The 14156-nt window shown below is 38.2% G+C and overlaps 2 protein-coding genes and 1 non-coding gene across 3 annotated transcripts; 2 read left to right on the top strand and 1 right to left on the bottom strand.

The window, feature by feature from the left end:
- The first annotated feature begins 3579 nt into the window (after positions 1–3579).
- Positions 3580–12364, top strand: LOC143879149 (putative WD repeat-containing protein C2A9.03). The gene is made up of 10 exons (XM_077381347.1): positions 3580–3848; positions 5423–5567; positions 5759–5926; positions 6069–6155; positions 7248–7382; positions 7562–7672; positions 9247–9338; positions 9415–9520; positions 10526–10612; positions 11455–12364. The coding sequence occupies exons 2-10, from the start codon at positions 5430–5432 to the stop codon at positions 11866–11868; spliced, it is 1338 nt and encodes a 445-aa protein (XP_077237462.1). The 5' UTR covers positions 3580–3848; positions 5423–5429; the 3' UTR covers positions 11869–12364.
- Positions 12365–12968: 604 nt separating this feature from the next.
- TRNAW-CCA (transfer RNA tryptophan (anticodon CCA)) lies at positions 12969–13040 on the bottom strand. The gene has a single exon. It is a non-coding gene; the product is annotated as a tRNA-Trp (tRNA).
- A 142-nt stretch (positions 13041–13182) lies between these two features.
- Positions 13183–13882, top strand: PSAG (photosystem I subunit G). The gene has a single exon (XM_077381348.1). The coding sequence runs from the start codon at positions 13238–13240 to the stop codon at positions 13703–13705; it is 468 nt and encodes a 155-aa protein (XP_077237463.1). The 5' UTR covers positions 13183–13237; the 3' UTR covers positions 13706–13882.
- Positions 13883–14156: the final 274 nt, after the last annotated feature.

The raw sequence follows: 14156 nt of genomic DNA, 5'->3' as shown, positions 1-14156 counted from the left end.
CAAAGAAAAAACGCCACCATGTTGACTTTGTGGACAAAATGTATAATAAAAAATTCATAAAGAAAGATAAAATAGGTATTGTCAAGGGGGTATGATTGAAAATATGGGGCTTTAATGGGGGCCTTTGTTAACAAAAGCAAAAAAAAGTGATGTGTAATTCTATTAGAATTTTGGAAGAAATTCAAAAAATTCTCTCATTTTCTCTTCTGCTATATATATATATATATATGAGAAAACGGTTCCTACACATATGTGTAGATAACTACAGTGGGGGCCACTAGCTTAAAATACAGTGGGGGCCACATTATTTGGGTGATCCAAACCATTCATTTTCAAGGCCCTCATATAGATAGGGTGTCCATAAAAAATCAGATCCATAGGATCATCCTAACCATTAGAACTGTGGAGGCAAAAAATGGACTAATTTGTGAAGGTTTAAAGACATCCATTTTACCTCCACAAATCGTAGGGTTGGGATGATCCTATGGATCTGATTTTTTGTAGACACCCTATCTATGTGAGGGCCTTTAAAATGGTGGCTTGGATCACCCAAACAATATGGGCCCCCACTGTATTTTAAGCTAGTGTGTAGAGAACTCTCTACACATATGTGTAGGAACCGTTTTCTCATATATATATATATATATATATAAAAACGATTCCTACACATATAAGTTATCTACACACTAGCTTAAAATAGAGTGGGGGCCACATTATTTGGGTGATCCAAACCATCCATTTTTAAGGCCCTCATATAGATAGGGTGTCCACAAAAAATCAAATCCATTGGATCATCCTAACCATTCGAACTGTGGAGGCAAAACATGGACTAATTTGTGAAGGTTTAAAGACATCCATTTTACCTCCACAAATCGTAGGGTTAGGATGATCCTATGGATCTGATTTTTTGTAGACACCCTATCTATGTGAGGGCCTTTAAAATGGATGGATTGGATCACCCAAACAATGTGGGCCCCCACTGTATTTTAAGCTAGTGTGTAGAGAACTCTCTACACATATGTGTAGGAACCGTTTTCTCTCTCTCTCTCTCTCTTCTATATATATATATATAGTGTGTGTGTATTAAATTCTTAACGAGCCTTAACGAGCTGAGCCTGGCCTAGCTCGGGCTCGGCTCGTTAAGGATTTAAGCCGAGCCCTTACCGAGCCGAGCTCGAGTGAGCTTCCGAGCCTGAGCCCAAACTGACACCCCCTACTTGGTTTGCATACCTTTTTGTTATGTACAAGTGAAGCACACGATGCAAGACTTCATAGTATCAAAATCCTTTTAATTGTGCACCTTATAGGCTGTTTTGATCTAGGTAAAAGTTTTCTTAAAAATAATTTTCCTTCAAATATTAGTTTGCCAGGCACACAACTTATTTCCATATAATTCTTTTTCCATAATCGAAACTCTTCTAATGATTTCTAGGAAAATTACAATCATGTTGGACCATTGGACTATATAAACCATTATAGTTTTGAAAGCATGAGATGATTTTTGGGGCACCATCTGTTTACATTGGGGCCCGACAAGTGAAATGGTTGGATCTTCTAACGAGGTGGGCTCCACTGTATTTTTAAAAAAATATGTGCAGCTACATGCCCAATACCATATAAAACTCCAAACCACATAACAAAGTTGGCGTGATGGTCCCAAGTGACAAAGTTATTAATAAGTCATTGATATAATAAGAACACCCAAAAGTTCGCATCCTTAAAGATTAAACATCTCTCTTGGGTTGTGTTTGGTTGGACATAATTCTTGTAGATGTAGGGATTTTATTTGGATTTGGGATGCCATTCCTCGTTTGGTTGTCAATATTGCAATGAACTCGCCCCCCCCCCCCCCTCTCAAAAAAAAGAAAAGAAAAAATAACGAAAAAGACGATATTTTTAGTCTAAATTTATGGATAGCTAGTAGTTTCAACTCTTCTCAGCTGTACAATCCAAACTCTATTTGGCCATCTTCATTCTCTTCTTCTATATTTTTTTTTGTTTTTCCACCTCCATCACTGCAGCAATTCAGAAGAGGAAGAAGAAGAGAAAGAGGAAGAAGAAGATGAAGAAGAAAAATAAGAGGGAGAGGAAGAAAAATAAGAGGAAGAAGAGGGAGAGGAAAAAAATATGAAGAGGAAGAGGAAGAGGAAGAAAAAGAAAAAGAAAAAGAAGAATCGACGTACAAAAAAATGTAAAGTGCTAGAAAAAATAGAAGGTATTGCAAAAAGATAGAAAAGAAGAGGAAGAAAAAAGAAAAAAGGAGAGTCGGCAAAACAGGGTGAAAAAAAAGAAGCATTAAATCAAGTTGAATCCTCAAAGATCGGGTCAACTCGACAAAGGATCAAGTCAAGGTGGCAAAAGATTGGGTCAAGTTGAAAAACACAGGGTCTACTCGGTTTTTTAGTGATTTTATCCTATTTTGGTTTTTTTTTTCCTCAAAAGGGAAACGAGTTGAAAGTAACAGCCATCCATAAATTGAGATTCAAAATGCAATTAATTAGTCCTTTTCCCATAAAATATTAAGAAACAGATTTCATGAAAAAAATAAGAAAAAGAATTTCAAAGAAAAATATGATGAATATCATATTACTAGTATTCTGGTCCTATGCTATTCATGGGTGTCATCGACCCCATACAATCAAAACAGAAGGTGTAAAATTGTGGGGCTTGCCCTAATGCATAGGTTTTAACGTTATCTGTTAACTTTCAAAGGTAAGGAAAAATGTTATAGAGCAGATTTTATCCTCAAGCAGTGAATCATTCTCACGGAAAACATAAGAGGAGGAGGAGGAGAGGAGGGGATTTTCCGTCAGAGGAGGAAAAATATCATTCCCCTAACAGCAGATTCCACCTTATAATAGGTTTGGGTAGACATGGTTGTCCCTACGCACCAAAATTGGAGGTGTAAAATGTCAAGTACATAAAAAGCGTCCCAACCCATAAAACTGGAGGTGTAAAATGTCAGGTCCCAACCCATAAAAAGGGAAGTGATATATCCGCCCCCTTTGACATTAAATTCTTCACGTCGAGTACATCAGCCCCACTTTAGTCATTGATACTCCAGCTGTGGTGTCCCTCGTAATAAAAAGGGGCCGGATATATCACTTCCCCGTAAAAAACGTGAGGTGTAAAACGCTGGCCCCGTCTCATCAACAACACGAGATGTAAAATGGTAGGCCCCACCCTATGCATGTGTTTGGGTGGAGATGGTGGACCCAACGCATCAAAACATCAGGGGTAGAATGGTAGGCCCCACCCATGACAGGCAAGCAGACATGGTTACAAAGTGTTGGGCCCCATCCATCATAGGTGGTGTAAAATAGTGGGCCCACCAAGATTTGCTAAAGGTATTTCACGGATGGGCGGTTGCATGTGAAAGCAGGCACACAGGCTCACTTTTGAGGAGATTTTGTCCACATTAATGAGGTGGCTGCTCTCACTTGCAACAGCCCATCCGCGAAATGAAATCTGCAATGGACGCTAGCAAATCCTATTATAGATTATAGATTGGTAGGTAGATTATAGATAGTTAGATAGATTAGCGGTAAGGCAGCGTGGTAGCGTAGGATAAGTTCTTCACCGGAATAAGGCCCATTTAGGAAAACCTTGTTTTTTAAAAACAAAGGTGACTGACATATATAATCTGTCGTTTTCCTTCTTATTAATTTATTTTTGTGCGAGACGAGAAGTACCGGCTCGAAGAAACCGCTGTCTGTCTTAATTCACCGATTCGCCTGAAAATCGTTTGATTCCTCACCGTATATCGGATTTAGACGCAGATCCTGACCTCGGACGAGATCTGAAAGCCAGGAGAAGGTTGATCGGAGAGTTTTCTCCCCTCAAAAAAGGTACGAAGATCTTGCCTTTTTCATGGACCACACCAGATCTCTCTCTCTCTCTCTCTAATATGGTTAAGATTTTAGGGTTTAGTGCAAGAATTTATATATCAGTCTGAATTTCCTCGCTTTTCTTCCTTTCTGTATTCCTTGTGGAAATCACGGATATCTGTTTCTGTAGGATCGCTGATTGCAGAACTAGGGTTTCAAGTCAGAATTTTATGTTATCTTTTACTTTTTCATTTTTCATTTTTTTTTATCAATACTCAGAAATAATAAAATTCGCTCTTTCGTATCTTTGTTTGTAATTTCAGAATCCCAAGTTCGATCTTCATTTGCTTACATGCCGGGGTTCTAGTCTTCGTGTCCTAAGATTTAGATGGGAAGAAAAGAAGCCATCTTTTCGACATCCATAGGACCTAACTCTCTTGGTTACTTTGCTTCACTGATTCCAATTCGAGGGTTTCGAGTTTGTGATCTCTTGGCATCTAATTTGGGCTAAACGTTCAGGGACCCTTTTTTTACCTCTCTGCCCAGAAAGTCTCTGTTGTTTCCATTCGGCAATTGTAGTTCTAGGGTTTCAAATTGAAATTCTTTTAGACTTTTATTTTTCTGTAGGGATTGGCTCTGACAAACGCATATTAGTTTTCATTCTCTATATTCTTTAACTCTGTTAATTCCTATTCCATATTTGTAACCCGAGGGTTCTGAAAATAGACTTTTTTTCTTACGTTTCCCTATGATCTAGGATTTGGTGTACGTTGAAAGATCTTATCATTCAGATCAACCACCTAAAGATACTTTGTTTTCTCTGCTGATTTTTTCTTTGTTTTTATGGTTGCTTTTCTGTTTTAGGACTCACTATGTTTTTAAATCTTGTAATCAATTTTATTGTAGAAAGTTATGCTGATAGCAAATGTTCTAGGACGTAATTACGATGGGTTTTCTCTACGTTAAGGAATAGCTCTTATTTTTCTTGTTGGCCACACGTCCTCAACGAATTCAAACTGACTGCAACCGTACTAGAGACTGACCTTCACAAGGAGGGGTGTCCTGTACCAATCAAACACCTAGGTTATTAGCAATTGTTGCTTCCGTGATTTGCTTCTTTTTAATGTTTTCTTTTATTTTGTTTCAACTTTTGTTTATCTGTTTGTAGATCTCAATTATCTCAATTTTTTATTTTTATTTTTTTCTTAATTTTTTTGGACCCTATTGGTCTGGTGAAACTTTTGATTTCCAGTCGTAGGTTGTCTGGTTGATGAAATAAATTGTTTTTTTGAGGTTGAAGTTCTGTTTTCTGATAATGATGGTAAGCTTTAGTGAACGTTTTCACTATGGATTTAAGGAGGCCCTCATGACCATGAAAAATATTTTTTTATTGATGGTTCTTGTTTATTTAATTGTCTTTTTATTGATTATTATTATTATACTCTTTTTTGTGGTTGGGAGTGAAATTTAATGGTAGGGAGTTTTTTGTCTGATCATCCGATGTTGGCTTAATGACCCCATTTTGCTTGCCTTTTCTTTAACACGAATGTGAGCTTTGTTTCATTGATGATTGCAACAAAGGCATGCTTTTACAGGTAAAACATGTCCCGATACCAAGGGGATGAAATTGATTACATGGCGGATGATTATGAAATGGCGGATGTGGATGATGACATGGATGAAGAATTCTATGGTAGAGTGATTGGGGACTCGGAGTCGGATGATGACGTTGATCAATTGGTTTGTTTTATTTTCTTTCTAAAATTCCCTCCATTCGAAAAGTATCTTTTTGATTGATTCAGTGTCGTACATTACTTATGTCGGGATGATCCATTTATATTTCATCTTTTTTAATTGTTTTATATAGAAACAAAACACACTTGGCACTTCTACTTAATTTTTGTAAGAAAAATAAATTGGTTTCTGTGCAGAATAATAAGATAATTGATACTTCATCTGCACAAGCTAGGAGAGGGAAAGATATTCAAGGAATTCCATGGGAGCGACTTAGCATCACCAGAGAGAAATACAGACAGACCCGACTAGAGCAGTACAAGAATTATGAGAACATTCCTCAATCGGGAGAGGGCTTAGAGAAGGTATAAATCTTTTCAAATGGTACATGAAGTCCCAATCTGTAATGGTTTGATTTTTCTGTTCCTTTTTGGTTTTACTTTTTTTTTTTTTTTTTGAATGGTTATCTTTTTGGTTTTACTTTCTTCTTTGCTTTGTGTTATCTAGGAATGCAAACCAACAAGGAAAGGTGGCATGTATTACGAGTTCCTGCGAAATACAAGGGCTGTGAGGTCTACGATCCTTCATTTCCAGGTAAGTGGAGATGTATGTTCTCATCATCGTAGCCATTCAAATTACAATGTACTTGACTGTTTGGATGCTGAATTCTGGTTGCTTATCACTGTATTTAATTAATAAGTTGTAACGTTTCATTTGCATATTTAGGTATTCTTTAGCTTTTTTAGTGTTCATGTATCTAGACGTGGAATTAGGCCATCCCAAATCCCAAATCCCAAATCCCAAGAATTATGAATTCTCCATTATTTTAATATGTTGAAAGTAGAACTGTTTTTCGGTGGTTCCGGCATCAGCAAATCAACGCGAGACCATCGGAACAGATCAATGATATATCATTGATGCTTCTGCTGTTCTTTGACAAAATTCAAAACTTGAACACTTCACTATTTATTGTAATCTGCAATTGGTAACTTAACTGCTGTCCCCAAGGAACCCAACTGCTGTTGGAGATTTCCTCTACAAGATTTTTTTTTGGGACTTGTAGATTTCTATTGGTAATGCCGTAATGCAACTTGGGCATTCCATGGGAGGGAAAATGACATGGCAGAACATGTGTGGAAAGAAAAACTACTTAAAATTTCATTTCCATTTCTATTCATGCTCTTGAGGCTATGACATGAAAGTTGAAACATGATATACATATGTAAGTTTGGGCTTCAATCTCTCCTGACTGCTTTTGATGGAAACATCGTCGCCAAGAAGGTATTGTTTTGAACTACACAATTGTTAAAATAACGGGCTAACTTAAAATAAATGACTTGTCAACCACTTGAGCTGAAAGTCATTGTTTGAATGATAATATGCAGAGTCTAGAATAGTTATATTTCAAAAAGGAATTTTTTTAACATTCATGTTATAATTAGCCCTCATACACGCCCCTTTTCTTTTTTCTTCTCCAGTTCATGATTAGCACCATCAGCTGTGAAACAAAAATTAGGGATACACTTCTTAAAATTATATTGCCAAGACACTAAAGGGCTTTCTTTTGGCTACTTTTTCACTGTTCCTTTAATTTATGGTAAATTCTGGTTTTTAAATTGAGGTTTTTTTTTTTTTACTTTGACCGACTCTTTATATTATTATTATTATTATTTTGTGCCTTTGCAGCTGCGAAATTTGGTTTGGGCTACATCAAAGCATGATGTGTACCTCATGTCTGGCTATTCTGTCATCCATTGGTCTGCACTAGCTTGCAATAAGTCAGAAGTTCTCGACGCTTCAGGACATGTGGCACCGGGCGAGGTGCATGCTTTCTTGCAATAAAATTTATTAAAGAACTTTCTTTTAGTATCTTTCAGCTAGCTGAAATTTCTTCACTGGATCTGTTCTGATGGATGTTCTTCGTTGTAGAATTATATTGTTGTTTTACTGTGATTCGTATCCTTGTCTACCCAAATTTACATTTGTATTTGCCAATATAGAAGCACCCTGGAAGTCTATTGGAAGGGTTTACTCAGATACAAGTCAGTACATTGGCAGTAAAGGATAAGTTACTCGTAGCTGGTGGGTTTCAGGGAGAACTTATTTGTAAGGTGATTTTCCTTTTCCCTTTGCACAAATTTCTTCAGGGAATGTCTTCAAGCATGCAACACCAGTAAGTTCACATTCATGCACAGAAACAATTTTCCGCATCTACCTATGCACTTATTGTACCATACATTCAGATAAACAGCCTCGTGAATGCTTCTATTGTCTATGCTTGCAGGACTTCACCGCGTATTTTATTATTATTATTATTATTTTTGAATGGATACCGCTTATTAGAAGCCTGTATAATATATGGGAAAACTGTTTCTGAGCTGCAGCGCAGATAACTTATCTGCGCTGGCCCTTAAAAATCATGTGGTCCCACATGATTTGGATGATCCAAAGCATTCATTTGAAAGGCCCTCATATAGATAGGGTGTGCACAAAAAATCCGCTCCATAGGATCATCCTAACTCTTCGAACTATGGTTTATACACGTCCATTTTTACCTCCACAAATAGTAGGGTTGGGATGATCCTATGGAGCTGATGTTTTGGGCACACCCTATCTATGTGAGGGCCCATTAAATGAATGCTTTGAATCACCCAAACAATGTGGCCCCAATGTATTTTAAGCCAGGGTGTAGATAAGTTATCTACACTAGGGTGTAGGAACCTCTGTGTGTGTGTGTGTGTGACACACACACACACACACACACACACACACACACACATATATATATATATATATATATATATATATATATATATATATATATATATATGTGGGATTTGCTAGCGTCCATCGCATAAGGCATTTCGCAGATGGCCTGTTGCATGTCAGAGCAGCCACATTGGCTCACTTTTCAGCAGATTTTGTCATCATTTATGAGGTGGCTGCTCTGACATACAACAGGCCATCCGCGAAATGCCTTATGCGATGGACGCTAGCAAATCCCTATATATATTATCGGAAAACTGTTTTTGCGATAAGTGGCCCCTCATATAAGCTTATATGAGGGGCCACTCAGTCACTTTCCCCATATATATTTGTGCGGAGATATTTTTTTTGAAAGATATATTTGTCTATTTACATTTGTATGAACATATTGGCACATATTCTTAGAGTCATCCTCTTGAATGCTCCTATTGCCTACAATTGTTGGAATTCACTACTTTCTTTTGTGAAACTTCTGTTTTTTTTTTTCATTTAAGTATATAGCTAGAGCCTTTCTGTTCTTTCGAAGTTCTCTTTCCATTTTGATAAGCATGTTTTTGTTTTCTTGACTGAGATAAGAAAGCAGATGTTCTATTATCTATATATTATGGAAGCACTACTTTTATTTTGATGCCCCTTTTTTCTTTTTTCATGCAGTTTTAGCTTTTATTTATATAGTGTCATCGCTGATAAATTGTCTGTCAGTATTACACCAAAATACACTTTAGACCCTTTTGGTATATCTAAATCTGGATAAAATAAACAGAAGATCATGTGGTCTGTTACCTGTATCAAGTTTCTATATAATTAATTATGGAATTTCACCATTGTCATGCTATTCAATTTATCTTGTCCATACAAGATTTCCTTGCTATTGTTCCCGAATGAGTTATGCATTCTATTTCTCTTACACAAAATGCAGTATTTAGATAGACCAGGAGTTAGCTTCTGCACAAGGACGACTTGTGATGATAATGCAATCACAAATGCCATTGAAATTTATGACAGTTATAGGTATGTGATTTTGCTTTGTGCGCATTATATCTGCTTGCAAAATGTAGATGTTTACTCAACTTGAAAATTTATTCAGTGGTGCTGTTCATTTCATGGCTTCAAATAATGACTGCGGAGTTCGAGACTTTGATATGGAGAGATTTCAGCTTTCTAAGGATTTCCACTTTCTTTGGCCAGTAAATGTAAGTTTGATTTTGTTGTTTATAGATTTCTGTTTTAATGTGATTTTAGTTGTCAAGCTTGGCCCAAGAACATTTATTTTAGGGACGTAAGTGAGCTCCAAATGTTGGCATTTGACTTGGCTATGGCATTTATTTTAGGGACGTGAGTATGAAAAAAAAAGGGCAGCCCAGTGCACGTGGCTGAGTATGATAAAAGGGGGAAAAGAAAGTGTTGTGGTGTTTTTTTTTTTTTTTTTTGGGTGGGGGGGGGGGGGGGGGGGGGGGGGGAGGAAAGGGAGGGGGTGGTGGCTGGATAGTGGCTAGGAAGCTAAGGATACCTGTATTTCCTAAAATTTGATGCCTAGCTTGGTGGGCTTGATTATTTGTGCCCAGGTTAGGAGTTCGGTTGAATGCATCTGCTGGTTCTGGATTTTGTGGATCCCATATTCATGGTTAAATACAAATGAGCAAAGAGTGATTAGGAGAAGAAAAAAGCCCGGTAGACCTGTAAACCCGGGCTAGGTTCTGGCATGGTTTTAAATTTTAGTTTTGGTTGAAATTTCAGAATTTCGGCCGAAATCCGGTAATAGAAAAAAGGAATATTTTATTATATCCGAAATTTCGGCCGAAAGTTGATAAACCCGAAATTTTGACCAAAATTCCATGAAATTTCGGAAATTTCGGGAAATTTCGGTTTCGGTTTCAACCGAAATCCAAAATTTCGGATTCGACCGAAATTTAAAACCATGGGTTCTGGTGTATGGAAGGACCAGTATAGTGAATCCTTTCAACTTTAGTTATATGAGGTTGATTTCCTATGGATCGGGGGAAGTTGTCCAAAAAAGAATAAAAAAAAGAAAGAAAAGAAAAGAAATTGTAGAAACCGAAGATAGGTCGGCCTAAAAAACCTGCAAATGCAGATTTTTTAATACTCAGTGTTCAGATGACAGCAAATCTGAGGCAGACTTGATATATACCATGAACGGATTTGCACTGATGTGTTTTTTGTTTTCTTTCTGGTTGTAGCACACCTCCCTGAGTCCTGATGGTAAGGTTATTGTGATTGTTGGAGACAACCCCGAAGGAATACTCGTGGACTCTCAGTCTGGGAAGGTACACAGCTTTTCCATTTTTTATTCCAGTCTTTGGTCAGATATTGCACTAAAGTTGGTTTCATTTATTTATTATTTGCATTTTAAAAAATGCTTTGTTTGTTTTTAAAATGGTGACCAGTCAGTTGTCCGAAAAACAATGTTTTATGCTTTGTGAAAAGCTTTTTCTGCTATTTCTGTAGAGTTTGTGCAAGGGAAATGATAAATGCGCCCCTTTTCATCACTTGGGACACCCAGCAGCAGTGTATCAATGACTACAGAGGGGCTGATGTACGTCACGTCAGATGGATTCAAGGGATTTGATTGCCACGTACACTGCAGTTGGGTGTCCCATGTGATGTAAAGGGGCGCAGTTATCATTTCCCTTGTGCAATTATGGCCTTTTATACAAATTCCATTTTACTCATCTATCGACTCTTCTATAGTAAAACTGGGATTGGAAAAAAGGACATTATTTAAATGTGAATGATGATTATATCACCTGCACTCCTGATTGGTGGGAGCGGTGCCATGAAATAGTACCCGCTGGTATTGACAATTGACCCCATCAATTTGCAGCAGTGGGATAGTTTTTCGCTGAACTTCGGAGGTTCGTTGAATTTCTTAGTTGTCCAGTTTGAGATTTATATAATAAAATTTCTCAATTCTTTCTGATCGTCTCGGAAGTTTGGCCCTGCTCTTTCTTTCCTTTTTTTTTTCTTTTTTAAATTGATGTGTCTAACTAGGCCGAGTCCAATTCAACAATTAAGAGGCCAAATTTGCAAAATTTTCAAGTGCTTTTGAATATCGGTATGGATTCCAGCAGAGAAACTGGTTGCTAAGCTCATCACATTTGTAATGCAGACGGTCGCAAATCTAGTTGGTCACTCAGACTTCTCCTTTGCGTCGGCATGGCACCCTGATGGACGTACCTTTGCCACCGGAAACCAGGACAAGACATGCCGGATTTGGGATGCTCGAAATCTGTCCAAGTCAGTTGCCATTCTCAAGGGTAACCTTGGTGCGATACGCTCAATCCGCTTCACGTCCGACGGCCAGTTCATGGCAATGGCAGAGCCCGCTGACTTTGTGCACGTCTATGATACGAGGAACGGCTATGACAAGCAGCAAGAGATTGATTTCTTTGGTGAGATCTCCGGTGTGTCTTTTAGCCCTGACACTGAGTCTCTCTTCATTGGAATCTGGGACCGTACATATGGTAGTCTCCTTCAGTACGGTAGAAGCCGAAACTATTCATATCTTGACTCTCTGCTGTGAGGTAATCCTTCAATCAACATGGTTTGACTTCCACCATCGAAACCAATTTAAGAGCATCTTCCAGATAACATATCTCACGTTAGCAGGGTTGAAGCAGAGGCAAATATTCCCAGAAGTTTGTTCTTTTATTCTCAATAATGTTAGATGTTCACAACTATGAGGTGATAGCTTAAGGTGTACAATGGAGTGTACAGAGGAGGATGGGAAATGCATTTGTTGGGTGGAAATTATGAAAGGGCTTCTCACAGTGCTAGGACTACCAAAACTTTCTTTAAGGTAGTTTTTAACTATCTTCATGAGTTAGCGTGCGATTCTTGTTTTTTTTTTTGCCTTTTTTCAGTAACACTGCAGATGGAACTTTTGTGAAAGTTTCATTTTTAATTGTCAGAAACTGAAAATGCATTTGAAGAAACAACATCGTATGAGGAGAAATGCTGAGGATCAACTTTGGAAAATTCATTTGGTGGATGATTTTTTCCACATTCTTTCTTCTTCTCTTCCGATTGTTCATCTTTTTTTTATTGTAATTTCATTACCTTAAGCTTCCAGATGGGTGGTGTAAGAGCTTGAGATAAAATGTGAAAAAACTAACAGTTTTTAGTAGCACTACTTACTAGCATGATGGAGCTTTTGGCCACCACCTCGACTCTGGGAACTGGTTCTTTCCTATTTGCCGTCCTCAGCAAGCCACATCAGCCAATAATATAATTTTAATCTTAAATAGAGGCTGCCAATATCAAAACCCGGGAAAGAAGTATCATCTCACTCAATAAAGCCTATTTGCCATTCATTTTAGGAAATTATACTTATCTTACACTCAGTACAATCAGCAGCTACTAATGGCAATTATTATAAACTTAATAATTCCAATGAAGCTCTCAATAGGCAGTGAGATAAGTGTGCGATTATCATGACAAGGGAGTGCTGATATTGTTTTCCTATTTTATTATTACATTTTGGTGTTAAAGAAGGGATAGTTGATGTGAATAATAATATGAGGTGATTGTCGGGTTGGGGTAAATAGATTTATGTTTACATCTCTTACATGTACGTCATCAATCAACATGAGAGACTAAAAAAACATGACTGATATGGGACATTGAACCCGACGTGAATCGAACACGCAACCTTCTGATCTGGAGTCAGACGCGCTACCATTGCGCCACGGATCCTTTAATTTTATTTTGGGAATAACTAAAATACAGCATTAGAATTTTAGCCACGCAATCTTTTATCCTCGACCAAAGATCGCTTATCCAACTACAACCAATCAAACCCACAGAAATCACCTTCACAATATCCTCATCTCCTCCCACCCTCTTCTTCTTCTATACAAAATCCATCTCCAAATCCCAGAACCCAAAAAATCATGGCTTCCACTTTATTCACGACACCCACTTTCACACCTCCCATCCAAAAACACTCCCCATCCCACCATTCCTTCCAGGGCCTCAGACCCCTCAAACTCACCGGCTCACCCCAACTCGCCCTCACTCGGACCTCCAAACCCATCTCCAGATTCGGCGCTAGAGCCGAGTTGAGCGCACCTCTGGTAATCAGCTTGAGCACTGGCCTCTCTCTCTTCCTCGGGAGGTTCGTCTTCCTCAAGTTTCAACGCGAGAACGTGGCCAAACAGGGCCTCCCCGAGCAAAATGGGGTGACTCACTTCGAGGCGGGTGACTCGCGAGCCAAAGAGTACGTTGGGTTATTAAAATCCAACGACCCGGTGGGTTTTAACATAGTGGACGTCCTTGCATGGGGCTCTATTGGTCACATTGTCGCATATTACATCTTAGCCACGTCCAGCAACGGTTACGATCCCAACTTCTTTGAATGATTCAGTAAGTAGGGATTAATTGTCTGATGATCGATCCAACATAGTATGTACGTACACCTGCAGGGACGTGTTTTTCTGTATATGTATATGATGTATTTTGTTCTTCTTCTTCTTGCTCTTCACTCTAACTCTCGGTGTTATGGCAATTATTAATTACTTTGTGTTTTTTATTTTTAATATGGAATTTTCTTTTGCAATGGAAAATGTTGATCTGGACCATTCAATCATGGGCCCCACCTTACAGATGCCATACCTTAGATTCACATTTTAGTTTCTTTCACAATCTTGACAATCCATATATAGATGACTTGAATTCGATCGGACCCTTGCTCAATCGTCTTATCTATCCTTTTGTACACCACTCCACTCACTAGATGTTTAGGATCAACCATGATTGTGATCCACCATGCACCTTCAACCCTAAAAAGTCCATCAGCTGGCTCGGCCTCAC

The sequence above is a fragment of the Tasmannia lanceolata genome, unplaced genomic scaffold (genome assembly GCF_043159265.1).
Source record: "Tasmannia lanceolata isolate RefF3 unplaced genomic scaffold, GAP_Taslan_0.1 ptg000006l, whole genome shotgun sequence".
NCBI classification, from domain to species: Eukaryota; Viridiplantae; Streptophyta; class Magnoliopsida; order Canellales; family Winteraceae; genus Tasmannia; species Tasmannia lanceolata.
Note: the sequence above shows the minus strand (reverse complement) of the source record. Positions and strands in the feature narration are given on the sequence as shown.